Source organism: Podarcis vaucheri (assembly GCF_965113315.1).
Source record: "Podarcis vaucheri genome assembly, chromosome: 11".
Classification (NCBI taxonomy): Eukaryota; Metazoa; Chordata; class Lepidosauria; order Squamata; family Lacertidae; genus Podarcis; species Podarcis vaucheri.
Genome location: NC_138749.1, coordinates 168,270 through 182,099, shown reverse-complemented (window position 1 = coordinate 182,099; position 13,830 = coordinate 168,270). Strand labels below are relative to the sequence as shown.

At 56.5% G+C, this 13,830-nt stretch overlaps 1 protein-coding gene across 3 annotated transcripts in view; it reads left to right on the top strand.

Moving 5' to 3' along the window:
• Positions 1 to 13,524, top strand: part of TLN1 (talin 1) — a 53,357-nt gene extending 39,833 nt beyond the window's left edge. For all 3 annotated transcript variants that reach the window (XM_082241733.1, XM_082241734.1, XM_082241732.1), the window contains 18 exons: positions 323 to 493; positions 693 to 842; positions 3,987 to 4,088; positions 4,233 to 4,352; positions 4,655 to 4,801; positions 5,171 to 5,337; positions 5,428 to 5,611; positions 5,783 to 5,908; positions 6,222 to 6,338; positions 6,435 to 6,620; positions 8,111 to 8,218; positions 9,793 to 9,898; positions 10,090 to 10,214; positions 10,387 to 10,512; positions 10,981 to 11,043; positions 11,207 to 11,389; positions 12,083 to 12,211; positions 12,423 to 13,524. In XM_082241733.1, the coding sequence (XP_082097859.1) occupies positions 323 to 493; positions 693 to 842; positions 3,987 to 4,088; positions 4,233 to 4,352; positions 4,655 to 4,801; positions 5,171 to 5,337; positions 5,428 to 5,611; positions 5,783 to 5,908; positions 6,222 to 6,338; positions 6,435 to 6,620; positions 8,111 to 8,218; positions 9,793 to 9,898; positions 10,090 to 10,214; positions 10,387 to 10,512; positions 10,981 to 11,043; positions 11,207 to 11,389; positions 12,083 to 12,211; positions 12,423 to 12,554 (2,442 nt within the window). In that variant the 3' untranslated portion in view covers positions 12,555 to 13,524. The remainder of the gene's footprint in view (positions 1 to 322; positions 494 to 692; positions 843 to 3,986; positions 4,089 to 4,232; positions 4,353 to 4,654; positions 4,802 to 5,170; positions 5,338 to 5,427; positions 5,612 to 5,782; positions 5,909 to 6,221; positions 6,339 to 6,434; positions 6,621 to 8,110; positions 8,219 to 9,792; positions 9,899 to 10,089; positions 10,215 to 10,386; positions 10,513 to 10,980; positions 11,044 to 11,206; positions 11,390 to 12,082; positions 12,212 to 12,422) is intronic.
• Positions 13,525 to 13,830: the final 306 nt, after the last annotated feature.

Here is a 13,830-nt window from a genome sequence, read left to right as displayed (position 1 = left end):
ATTCCAGGGGTTCACCTGGCAGACTCTTCAGGCCACTGAAGGGAAGTGCCAGAGCAGCCCCTTTGCCTCTCCTTCCTCCTCCTCCTCTGCCTCCCTCCTTACGGTTCTCCTCTTCTGCTGAGGTTTTGCTCATTGTGACTGAATCACACGGCAAAAGCCATGGGGGGGCCAGGACGTGGCCCTCTTCTGCACCCAGGGTGCCTAAGGCAGGAGCTGCAGGAGGGCTGGCCCCCCAGGCACTGTGTGCCCCCTGCCAGGGAGACTGGGATTCTGCTTCTGCCCCCCCCCCCGCCCCGTTCACCTGCCCCTTCTCTCCCTCCAGGTCTCTCAGCTGGCTCAGTACTTTCAGCCCCTGGTTCTGGCGGCCGTGGGGGCTGCTTCCAAGACCCTCAACAGCCAGCAGCAGATGAACCTCCTGGACCAGACCAAGACGCTGGCAGAGTCAGCCCTTCAGATGCTCTACACGGCCAAGGAGGCCGGAGGGAACCCCAAGGTGCCAGCTGGGTGGGGGCAGGGGGAGGGAGGCTGATGTGGCTCTGCCCTTCCCAGAGGGGCCTGCCGGGCAGGTGGGGAGTGCCACACCAGTGTCTGCTCAGGTGGGGAGCGGCAGAGAGCCTTCGCCTGTGGATGATGAGCATCGAGGCGCTTCTGAGAGAGCAGGTGATGCATCGCCTTCTCTCCCCCCCCCCCAGCAAGCAGCCCACACGCAGGAAGCCCTCGAGGAGTCTGCGCAGATGATGAAGGAGGCCGTGGAGGACCTGACGGCCACCCTGAACGAGGCGGCCAGCGCAGCAGGCGTGGTGGGCGGCATGGTGGACTCCATCACTCAAGCCATCAATCAGGTGTGACTCCTTCCCCAGAGCCCAACTCCCCCTTTGACTTTTAATGGGACCCCCCCCCCAAAGGCCTCAGGAGGGGAGAAGGCAGGGAGGTCTGCCCCCCCCCCCGTCCCACGCAGGACTGTTTCTTTGGCTGCAGTTTTCTGCTTCCCACAAAAATGTTCTTTGTCCCACTCCACCGCAGCGGAATTTTACATAATTGCCTAATTACACTACAGATAGGTAGCCATGTTGGTCTGCCATAGTCAAAATAAAAAAAATTCCTTCCAGTAGCACCTTAAAGACCAACTAAGTTAGTTCTTGGTATGAGCTTTTGTGTGCATGCACACGAAAGCTCATACCAAGAACTAACTTAGTTGGTCTTTAAGGTGCTACTGGAAGGAATTTTTTTATTTTACTTACACTACAGTTGAGGATTAGGGGGAATGCTATCAATTGCGTATTGTTTGCAGACTGAAAAGTGTAGCAAAAGCAAATCCTGATTGTGTTTGCTGCATTCACATTAAGATTTTTATTTGAAGATTTCATAATATGGTGAGATGTAGAAAACTAACGTAAATACAAGCAGAAACGAAAACAGCTACCAGAACAAGAAAGAAAGAAACAGGAAGAAAGGAAAGAGAGAGAAAAAGGAAAGCAAAGGAAAAGAGAGAGAAAGCGAAAAGATACAATTAAAAAAGATAAAAAGGACCTCCAATTTTCCATCCGCCAGTTACATAAAAAATGTTATTTAAGACATTCTGTCCATGATAACATCCATCTTCTCCACTTTCTGTTCAGTAATATTTATTCTGAGTCCACGTGTCTCAAAATCATTCATTTCTTTTTCCCACGAAACTCCAAGAGGGGTTTCCAAATTATTATTATTATTATTATTATTATTAGTCATTGTCAACTGTGTTTTTTCATTCATATCTATCTTTCCATTTATTATTTTATCTTTCCCTTTTCCTCCAAGCCCCCAGATGAAAGGCATTTCCATTTCACCACCTGCTTTCTCCAGTTTTGGTGTTTCATCATCCAGTCTTACCAACTTTTCATCGATTTTGTCTGAAATCTAATCTCCAGTTCCATTTTTCATTTCATGTCTCTCTGATTCTTTTTCTTTCCCCTTTTCATGAAACATCAATCTGATCATTTCTAATTCTTCAGCCATCAGCTGCCGAACAATACCAACAGTCACTGCGGAAGCCAAAGATATATTTGCCAAACTGGATACTTTGGATGTTTTTGATGTTATTAACAACTCAATCTCTTCATAATTCCCGACTCTAAGATTTCCACCTTAAGATCACTGTCACTACAATAGTCTTTTCCTACACAGGAAATAATGTCCATCTTTCTTTCAGTTCCCCAGTTTCTTCTTTTGAAAGAAGAAAAACAAATATTGATTCTTCACAATTTTGTTTAATCTTTATTGTCAACCATAAATCAGGCTTTTTGCTCTGCCTTGGACACTTAACCAGTTTTCCTTCTCTTCTTCTTAAAGACAGAAAGCGGCTCTTACAAGGTTTCCAGTTGTGAAATTTCATCAGTAGACAGAGAAATCTCTTTAAGTTACAAATTATCTTGTCCCATAAATGTTTAAGAAAGAGAAGATGCAGATCTTATACCCATGTGGCTGGATGGTTACGTGGGAGCCGGTTGAAGTTAAATCCTTCGAAGACAGAGGTCCTCTGGCTGGGACGGGACGATATGGGATTGAGGGGGCAACTCCCATCTCTTGCGGGGGTGCAATTAGTGCCAGCACCGTCCGTTAAGAGTTTGGGTGTAATCTTCGATACCTCCCTCTCTATGGAGGCGCAGATTGCAGCTATAACAAAGGCGGCATTTTTTCATCTCCGCCAAGCTAAGCAGTTGGCCCCTTACCTCTCTCGCCCTGACCTAGCCACTGTGATCCACGCGACGGTCACCTCCAGACTGGATTATTGTAACTCGCTCTACGTGGGGCTGCCCTTGAGACTGACCCAGAAACTCCAGCGGGTGCAGAATGCCGCAGCGAGACTCCTTACGGGGTCTTCGCTGCGGGATCACATTCATCCGGTGCTATACCAGCTGCACTGGCTCCCAGTGGAGTACAGGATCGGGTTTAAGGTGCTGGTTTTAACCTTTAAAGCCCTATACGGCCTAGGACCCTCGTATCTACGGGACCGCCTCTCCTGGTATGCCCCACAGAGGAACTTACGGTCCTCTAATAAAAACATCTTGAAGGTCCCAGGCCACAGAGAGGTTAGGCTGGCCTCAACTAGAGCCAGGGCTTTTTCGGCTGCGGCTCCAACCTGGTGGAACGCTCTGTCACAAGAGACAAGGGCCCTGCAGGACTTGACATCTTTCCGCAGGGCCTGCAAGACAGAGCTGTTCCACCAGGCCTTTGGCTAGGGCACAGCCTGACTCCCTCCTTCAGCAATCTTTACAATACTTTAGTTTATGGTTGCCATTAATTTTGATTTTAATTAATTCTTATGATGTTTTTATATTGTTGCACTTTTTTAGTGTTGTTAGCCGCCCTGAGCCCGGCTTCGGCTGGGGAGGGCGGGATATAAATAAAAATTTATTATTATTATTATTATTATTATTATTATTATTATTATTATTATAAAGGATTATTATGCGGCTTTTGAACGTGATGTCAGTTCCTTGGCTCAAACAGCCTTGCTCAGAGCATTTGCGTGTCTTCATCCCAGAGTGATTTGATCCCCAGACCTTTTGTCTGATTGCTGTCAATTGCCACGTAATGATCTGTCAGCAGAGATCAATCAGAAAGATGGTCAATCTGCCTTTTCCTCCCCCCAGATGTCGGTTGTGTTTGCTGGATTCATTTCCACTTTGGACATGGAACAAGTAAACAGACCATATCTGCTCCCTTTTACGTTGGAATTCCCGGTGCCTTTGTTCCAACCCACCACCTTGGATCAAACGGCACTCCCTTCTGGGCTTCCCCAGGAAGTTCCCTCCCCCCACAGGGTTGTCTCCAGAAAGGCCTTGGCAGCTTCTTGGGTGCCTCTTGGGTCCAGAGGCAGCAGAGGCCAGTGTGGGAGGGGGTCCTTGCTACTTCTTCCAGGGCCAGCAGTGGAGCTCAGCTGCTTGGGGGTCAGAGGCAGCCTTGGTATCCTCTGAAAGGAGACGTTTCTCTTTCTTCCCGCCCAGCTGGATGAGGGCCCCGTGGGAGAGCCAGAGGGGACCTTTGTGGACTACCAGACCACCATGGTGAAGACCGCCAAGGCCATCGCTGTGACTGTCCAGGAGATGGTGAGGCATTGGGGGTGTTGTGGGGGAGGCCTCCGTGGGGGGTAATCTGGGCCAGGCCCCTTTGAGAACCCCCCTCTTCCTTCTGCCAGGATTTGGGGGTGCCCCTCTCTTCTTCCCCCTCCAACTGTCCCTACTCTCTTCCAGGTCACCAAATCCACCACCAACCCGGACGAACTGGGCACCTTGGCCAACCAGCTCACCAGCGACTACGGACAGCTGGCGCTCCAGGCTAAGCCGGCTGCCATCACAGCTGAGAATGATGAGGTGAGGAGGGGGGACGTCCCTGGTGGTTGGGCAGTGGGACAGGGATGTGGTGAGGAGCAGGTTGATTTGCCCAGAGCTGTGAGCCTCGGCCTGGCAGGGCATCAAATGCTGGGCTCTTCTGCTTGCTCTTCCTGAACCCAGAAGGCTGAGAAGGACCTTGTTGCCTCTGGCGGCTGGAATGGGGAAAGGGGTGGTTGGAGGTCAGGTGGGGCTGGGGGAGAGAAGCAGCAGCCGCGCACGGAGGTGTGGGCAGAAGATGAGGGCCAGGCAGCCAGGCTCCCACAGCCTTCTTTCCCCTCCAGATTGGCTCCCACATCAAGAACCGGGTGCAGGAGTTGGGCCACGGCTGTGCGGCGCTGGTGACGAAGGCCGGAGCCCTCCAGTGCAGCCCCAGCGACACCTACACCAAGAAGGAGCTGATTGAGTGCGCCCGCAGGGTCTCCGAGAAGGTGCCTGCCTGCCTGCCTGCCTGGGCTTGGGTGGAGGGAGGCCAGGGCCCAGTGGCCTCTGGGAAGAGGAGCTGGCTCTGCCGGCTGGGCTCTCCCCTCGAGGTTGGGGGCAGCAGGGCTTCCAAATGCCAGCGGACGGAAACCAGTGGCTCTCGTGCTCAGATCCTGCTTACTGGGTTCCCTTTGGTCGGCCACTGGGGGAACAGGATGCTAGAGGGACCACTGGCCGGATCCAGCAGATCCCCTCCTAACATTTCCCCACACCAACACACGCCTGCCTTGTCTCCTCCCCTGGGATCCTCTCCTGGGACCGTGTTGGGGGTCAGCCCCGTGCCGATGGGAGGCCAGCTGTCCTGTCTCCCTCCGCAGGTGTCGCACGTCCTGGCCGCCCTCCAGGCAGGCAACCGGGGAACCCAGGCTTGCATCACAGCAGCCAGCGCTGTCTCTGGCATCATCGCCGACCTGGACACCACCATCATGTTTGCCACGGCCGGGACCCTCAACCGCGAAAACGCAGAGACCTTTGCCGACCACAGGTAGCGGCCCCCATCGGTTCCCGTTCGGCCTCAACAGGCCTTCCAGAATTCCTGGCCACCTCTTAACCCCCCACCCTATTTCTTTGGCAGGGAGGGCATCCTGAAGACGGCCAAGGCGCTGGTGGAGGACACCAAGGTGCTGGTGCAGAATGCCACGGCCAGCCAGGAGAAGCTGGCGCAGGCTGCCCAGTCCTCTGTGGCCACCATCACACGCCTCTCAGAGGTGGTGAAGCTGGGGGCCGCCAGCCTGGGCTCTGAGGACCCCGAGACGCAGGTAAGGGCCACAACGGCTGGGTTGCCCCTCCCCTTGGGTCTGTCCTTCCATTGACCACCCAAGGGCTCTTGCTCTCGAATCCTGCTTGCTGGCTTCCCGTGGGGCGACCCCTTGGGCCTGATCCAGCTGCAGGCTCTGCTCATGTCCTCCTTCTCTCCTCTCTGCGCTCAGGTGGTCCTGATCAATGCCGTGAAGGACGTGGCCAAGGCCCTCGGGGACCTGATCAGCGCCACCAAGGCTGCCGCGGGCAAGTCTGGCGATGACCCGGCCGTCTACCAGCTGAAGAACTCGGCCAAGGTGGGAGGCCCTGCAGCAGGCCATGGGGACGTGTGTGGGGCAGAGTGGGGGGTGTAGGGAAGGCAGGCTCCTCGGAAGGGGTGGGCTCTCCTTCTTTGGGGGCTTTTTAAGCAGAGCTTGGATGGCTACCTCTCAGGGATGGTTTGGTTGTGACATGGCAGGGGTTGTACTGGATGACCCCCAGGGGTCCCTTCCCCCTCTGCAATGCTCAGATGCTATGGCCTCCCAAGGGAGGAAGTTCCCCTAGGGCTGTAGGGAGCAGGGAGCCCTCTTCCTCCCCCCCCTCCAAAGCTCACCCTTTTCTGCTTGGCAGGTGATGGTCACCAACGTCACATCGCTGCTGAAGACGGTGAAGGCCGTGGAGGACGAAGCCACCAAGGGAACCCGCGCGCTGGAAGCCACAATTGAGCACATCCGCCAGGAGCTTGCGGTGAGTGTGTTGGCGGGAGGGGGCTGGAGCTGCTGCCCCCTTGCTCTGCCCCACCCTCCTCTCCTGGCCAGGCTGACCACCTCCCCTCCCCCGCAGGTCTTCTGCTCCCAGGTGCCGCCCGCCAAGACCTCGACACCGGAGGACTTCATCCGCATGACCAAAGGCATCACCATGGCGACTGCCAAGGCTGTGGCGGCCGGCAACTCGTGCCGGCAGGAGGACGTGATCGCCACGGCCAACCTGAGCCGCCGCGCCATCGCTGACATGCTGCGCTCTTGCAAGGTGGGGAGCGTGCTCACAGTGGGGGGAGCTGAAGGGGGGAATCTTTGGAAACAGGTGGGCCAAGGTCACAGGACCCCCTTGAACAATCAGCGGAGGATGGGGGGGCAGTGCATATACGAGGCTCCAGGTGCGAATCCTGAATTGCAGAGGGTTGGACTAGAATAGGGTTGCCTTATTTTGAAGAGCGAAAAAGAGGACACGGAGGACACCTTCCATGGCACGAACACACTGGGCACACTGTACCCTCAAACATGTCTCCTGTGAAAATAGGGACATCATCTTTAATAATAATAATTTTATTATTTATACCTCGCCCATCCAACTTGGTTGCCTCAGCCACTCTGGGTGGCTTCCAACATATGTAAAAATATAATAAAACATGGAACATTTATAATCTGCACAGGGCTGCCTTCAAATGTCTTCTAAAGGTTGTATAGTTACTTATCTCCTTGGTTTGGGGGTCACATAAGGGCAAGAAGAAATACAATATGAAGATCCAAGCAGAACGGTGACCAAAGGAAAGGAGCAAAGCTTTTGGGGGGAAATGGGGTGCCCAGTGCTTCCGTCATTTCCTCCACTCTTCCCCCCCTAAACCCCCACCACTTTCTTTTCTAGGTTCTTCAGTCTGCTAAGATTTCAAGATGTATAAGATAGGGCACACACCCCACACACAAAAATGGGGAGAGGGGCTTTCCCTGGCCTTACGTGAGGGCTGTGTATTTTAACTTACATTCAAGAATTGTGTTTAGAGGTAGCCGAGGTGAGTTGGTTCATCTCCAAATGTCCCCCCCAAGCTCTTAATTAGGACAGAGAGAGCTGAGGGGGGGGTCCTCTTTACTAGCCAGCGCTCTGTTTCTTTTCTTAGATCTTTCTGATATTGCAAAATAGAGTCTGCTTAATTGCAATCAATGGACAAGGCCCTGGGGTGAGGAAGGGGAGACAGAGCGAGAAGGTTCCAGCAGAGACCCCCCTGCAGGGAGCTTTTCCCGCCTGCTCACGGGCAGCTTCCTGGGCACCAGTATGGCCAACAGAGGTCCGGTCTAGGACCAGTAGCAGCCAATCTGCCGTTTGATGATGAGCCCAATCCCAAAATGCACCCTGCAGGTGCACTGTAGAACAAGGAAAAGGTTAAGAGTGATCCTCGCACACACACTTCCTGGCTGTTGGCAAGAACCCAGATATTTTGGCACATTCTAAAAATCCACCCAGACTGAAATGTTGCACCCCAAAAAGAGGACCTGTCTGGGAGAAACCAGACATATGTCAACCCTAGACTAGATGGCCCTTGGGGTGCCTGCCAGTTCCACAATTCAGAGGAGGCTCGGCCAGGATCCTGGAAGAGCTGGTAAGCCAGAGGGGCTCTCTGGACCCGGCGTGGCTCTGGGGGCTTCTCTCCTGGGCCCAGCAAACCTGGGCCCAGTGCTCCAGCCCTGGCACCACCCTGCCAGGCTCCTGCATTAGGCTGTCTCTCACCTGAGGGGCTTTTGCAGGAGGCTGCCTACCACCCAGAGGCCAACGCGGAGGTTCGGCAGCGGGCGCTGCGCTTTGGCAAGGAGTGTGCCAACGGTTACCTGGAGTTGCTGGAGCACGTGCTGGTGGTGAGTGCATGTCCCCCTCTCTTCCCTGTACCCTGCGTGGCGGAGGCTGGATCTCGGGGCGGGGGCCCTTTGCCCCCCCCCCAGCAGCCTCCTCCTCCTCCTCCCTGCTCACCCCTTTTCTCTCTCTCTCTCCTCTCTCTTTCTCTTCTGGGCAGCCTGTGAGTATGGAGTGCCCTGCATGGGAGTGTGTGGCACCTGGGGGGGTGTGCTCACAAGCATGGGGGGGAGTCTCCTGGCAGAAGGGAGGGGTGAGCCAGGCTCTCCTGCCCCCCTTAACTCTGGGCCCTTGCTGTGTGCCTGCCTTTCTGCTGTGCTGTGTTGGATTCTGGGATGCCGTGGTGAATAACCGCTGGGAGCCAGTCCCAGCTGCAGTGTGGCTAACATCTCACTTGGATCAGGGGTGGGCAGTGTTGCTCTGGGTTCTAATCCTGGCTTGGCCATGACTAGCCTGAGCTGGCAGTTCTGCCTGCCTCTCTGTGTTGCGGGAAGGAGGGGCAAAAGAAGGTCTTCCCACTCTCAGGGGTGCAGCCCAGAAGGTTTCTTGCTCCCCGGGGTCAGGGCAGCTGGGATTCCTGCACTACAAGGGGTTGGACTAGATGAGCCCTTGGGGTCCTTTTAAATCTTGCGATTCTGAGACTTGAGGCCAAGCAGCCTCCCTTAGAGGCGTCATTGAAATTCTACTCAATATTGATCCAGAGCAGAACTCTGATGTGCAGTTAGCAGAGCAACAAGCACGTTGCAGATTCCCCAAAAAATAGACCGGAGGCAGTTATATTTCATCCAGCAGAGCTTTACTGCTGCTGAAGGCAAATGAGCATAATGGTCACAAATCCCATACATTCAGGATTGGCCCTGTCCACAGGTGCAGCAGACTTCACTTAAAATAGTTCATAAGTCTGAACCATAACACTCAGCATACTATGTACAGAACACCAGAAGGAAGAGAGATAGCAAGAGAAAGAGAGAAACAGGCTCCTTCTGGCCTCTTGTTATAGTCAGCCTGACCTTGACAGAAGAGATAAGAGGACCAGTTTAAGCCAACTGTCCTCAGCATCTCTGAAGGAAGAACCCAAACACCACGAACCTTCTGCCTGTTTCTTTCACGCAGAGACGCTTCCAGAACCCTCTTGAATTAAGTAGAATAGGAAAGATCTCTGCACATCAGATCAATACTTTCTTCACTAAGCAATGCAAACAGACAAGAGGTGCCCAGCCTTCTCCAGGGGAGGCAGCTTCAGGGTCTCCCTGACCCCTCGCTCTGCTGCTGCTGGGCAGCTCATGGGGCCGGGAAGTCTGTGCGGCCTTGAACCTCCATTGCTCTTCTTTCCCCCTTCTCCCCTCCCTCCTTCAGCCTCTTGCACCTTCCTTGCCCCTTTCCCCAGGCTTCCTTTGGCCTCACCCCTTGTGGTTCTTGCCAGGGTGTCCACGTCTTCCGCGGCCCCCACCCCTGGGTGCCCTGCTGCAGGCAAGCCCCTGCCAGGGGGGACCCTCCCCAAGACACGCGCCGCCTTCCGCCCTCCCCCTGTGGGTCTGGGCATGGCTCACCCCTTGTCCCCCCCCCCATCTTCCTCCAGATCCTACAGAAACCCAGCCATGACCTGAAGCAGCAGCTGGCCGCGTACTCCAAGCGAGTGGCCGGCTCGGTGACGGAGCTCATCCAGGCAGCGGAGGCCATGAAAGGTGGGTGGGTCCCCCGGGGGAGGCCCCCTGCTTCCCCTCTCCGGAAGGGACCCCTCTGAAGCAGGAGAAAGTGAAGCCAGCAGGGGGCAGAAATGCCCGCCTGAAGAAAGTGGGTGGGGTCTTGTTGGGGCTCCCGGGGGAGGGAGGAATGGCTCTCTGCTCTCCTGACTCCTGCTTCCCTCTCCCACCAGGGACGGAATGGGTGGACCCTGAGGATCCCACCGTCATCGCAGAGAACGAGCTGCTGGGCGCCGCTGCTGCCATTGAGGCTGCCGCCAAGAAGCTGGAGCAGCTGAAGCCGCGGGCAAAGCCCAAGGTGGGCCCCCCAGATGCCACCCTCACCCGTCTGCCCAAGGCTGCTGCTGGAGGGGTCTGCTGGCCTGGTCTCTGAATGGGGGGTTTGGGGGGGGTGTCTCGAAATCCTGCAACAGTGCCAGGTGATCCCGCCCTCCCCTCTCTCCCCACTGACTCTGCTCTCCCCCCAACAGCAGGCAGACGAGAGCCTGAACTTTGAGGAGCAGATTCTGGAGGCTGCCAAGTCCATTGCAGCCGCAACCAGCGCCTTGGTGAAAGCAGCCTCAGCCGCCCAGAGAGAGTTAGTGGCCCAAGGGAAGGTGAGTCCTGTGGACTGGGCGGGGGGCGGGGGGGAGCAGTGGCTCATGTTCTCCTGTCTCGCCCCCTTTATAAAGATCTGAGGAAGGAGATCATCACCCCACTCTTACTTACCATCCCAGGCCGCCCATCTGAGGCCGCAGATCAAAATGATCAGAACAACAGCAGAGGTTGCTAGGCTGATCGAGGGCGCAATGAGATTAAGGGCCACTATCTGAATGATAATCCTGGTCATTTGATTGCCCTTTTTGCCCATTGCTGTCTTTTTTTATTTGTATATATTTTATTTGTATATATTGCTTGTTTTATGTTGCTATGGCCGTTGGCTAATGCGAATAAAGTCTGTCTGTCTGTCTATCTATCTATCTATCTATCTATCTATCTATCATCTATCTATCTATCGGGAGGGGGGAGGCCTGGCCTCCCGGGGACCCTCTGGGCTCACCCCCCTCCGCCTTCTCTGTTGCCAGGTGGGTGCCATCCCTGCCAACGCCCTGGACGACGGGCAGTGGTCCCAGGGCCTCATTTCAGCGGTGAGTACAAAGGGGGCCAAAGGGGGGGGGGGAGAAAGAGGCTCCTTTCCCCCTGTGGGGGCCACAGTCCCCGTCTGCATCCGCTTTGCAGGGGAGCCTGGGTGAGCGGCTGGCTGGCTTCCCCCTCCCTCCGCTCACTCGCTTTCCTTCCTCCCCTGCCAAGGCGCGGATGGTGGCCGCTGCCACCAACAACCTGTGTGAGGCGGCCAATGCGGCTGTGCAGGGACACGCCAGCGAGGAGAAGCTCATCTCCTCCGCCAAGCAGGTGGCTGCCTCCACCGCCCAGCTGCTGGTGGCTTGCAAGGTCAAGGCGGATCAGGACTCGGAGGCCATGAAGCGCCTGCAGGTGAGCAAGCAGGGAGGCCGGGGGCCGTGCGGCCTCGGGAACACCCAAGTCGGGCGCAGCGAGGGGACCGCTTGGCTGATGCTGCCCCCCTGCCTTGTGCCCTTGCAGCACAGTCCTGGGAGGTGGTACAGGACGGCCTTTGCTCTTGAGTTTTCCCATGGGGGGCCCTCGTTTTATGGCCTGCATTGCAGGGGTTGGACTAGATGACCCTTGGATCCCTTCCAGCTCTCCAAATCGTGGGAGCAGCAAGTCTTCAAGGGTGGGCAGGAAGGGCTTGGGGGGGGCATGTCTCCCCTGGCCCCCACCGTTGCCGACCCCTCCCTCACCCTGCACCCTGTGTCCAGCATAAGCCAAATGGGGGGGCAGTTGGCTGTGGGCAGGGGGAACGGGCGAGGGGTCCTGCGAATGGACAGCCCAGGGCAGCTCTGCTCTCCTGCAGTTCATGCCTCACGTTGTGGCTGTTAGACTATTTTGCCTTCTAGGAAGGTTTTATTTCCAGACTTAATCCCACCCCACAAGACCTAAATAATAATAATAATAATAATAATAATAATAATCCCCAAAGTTTCCTGTGTCTGGTTTGGGGCAGGCAGCCAGGGCTGGTGAGCCTCCTCTGGCCGGCCCCTTCCTGCCCCCCCCCCATGCCTGTATCCTGGGGGAGAGTCCCAGCCCTCTTTCTCCCCCCTCCTCCAGGCCGCTGGCAACGCCGTCAAGAGGGCGTCCGACAACCTGGTGAAGGCAGCTCAGAAAGCAGCCGCCTTCCAGGACCAGGAGAACGAGACGGTGGTGGTGAAGGAGAAGATGGTGGGCGGGATTGCGCAGGTGAGTCCCCAGGGAGGGGTGGGGGGAGGACAGGGGGCCAAGGCTGCCTTTGCAGGCAGGTGGGACTCTGGCCCCCCCAGTGGTTGCAAGCGAGGAAGGGGGGAGTGCCAGGTGCCCCCCCCCCCCGTGCAGGCGCTGCTGTCAAGCAATGGGGCAGCTGCTCCCACCCCCTGCCTCACGGTCTGCCCTGCTTCTCCCCCCCCCCCCCCAGATCATTGCTGCCCAGGAAGAGATGCTGCGCAAGGAGCGGGAGCTGGAGGAGGCACGCAAGAAGCTGGCCATGATCCGGCAGCAGCAGTACAAGTTCCTGCCCACGGAGCTGCGGGATGAAGGGCCAAACTGAGTTCTGCCATCGCCTCTGCCCCTGAGCACCGCCGCGGCCCCCCCCCCCCGCTCCCCTATTTAATGCCGACACCCCCGCCCCCAGCAAGGACCAGCCAGGCCTCCTCCCGAGCAGGGAGAGATGGGGGCCTGCCACTGCCCACCCTGCGCCTGCCCTGCCCCCACGGCCCCCGCCACGTGCCACGCTCTGGACTGCCCTTCCAGGAAGAGCGTGGGGGGGCGGAGGCTCCCCAAGCCCCCTCGCCTTTTCTTCCAAGAATCTTCCTTCCTTGTGCCTTGGCTTCTCAGCCTGCCTCTCGCTCTGGGAGGGGCTCTGCTCTGGAGGGGGGGGTCGCTGCCTGTGGCCTGACTGTGCAATGTGGATTAGCCTCCACTCCAACCAAATATTGGGTGCCTTAAATGGGAGCCGGGGGGAGGCTTAGAGGCAGCAGCCCCCCTCAGCCCCCTCTCTGCCTGCTGCCCCCCAGGCCTCTGCCCCCCACTCCTCTCTTGTCATAGCTGCTCTTGTTCCCAAGTGCCTGTCTGTGTGGGCCCAGAACATCCCCCCTGGTTCTGGCACCCACTTGCCTGCCCCCCTCCAGGTCCTGCCCTAACCCCCCCCCATTACAGCAGCAGCAGCAAATTCGCTTTGTGCTGCAAACCCCCAAACCACAAGGCTCGACACCCCCCTTTTTTGAAACCCTCCCCCCCCACACACTTGCTGAGGCTTCTCACCTTTTGTAATTTTGATACATCCATAAGCCGCCTGTGTCCTTTCTATGTCAGGGAATCCAGGGGAGGCGGGTGGAGGGACTCCTGTGTCCCAGGGGGTTGAGCTAGATGACCCTTAGGGTCCCTTCCAACTCTCTACAGTTGCATGAGTCTATGGATTGTGGGGTGTGTGTGATCAGCACACAAAGAACCAGACACGCCCCCCACCCACCCCCCAAGCCTGCAAAGGGCCTGCCTTGAATAAACTGGCTTCCCTGCAATTTCTGTCTCTCAGTGGTGTGGAACAGGTGCTACGCCCCCCCCCCCCACCTTTGGGTCTCTCTTCCCCACTCGACCATCCTGAGGGTGATGCATGGGGCTCAGCTGTGGGGCAAGAAGAGCCTGAGGAAGATTGGAAAGAGTTTCAGAGCCAGTCTAGTGCCTGCCTTAATAATCTGCAGCCGTAGGCAGGGAACCCCCCCCCCAGCCCCACTCACACGTCCCACAAGCAGCCCTGTCCGTCCCGTCCCAGGAGGTGTCACCCCCATTTGCTCCTCCGAAAGGAAGAAAAGCCTGCTGAGACACGG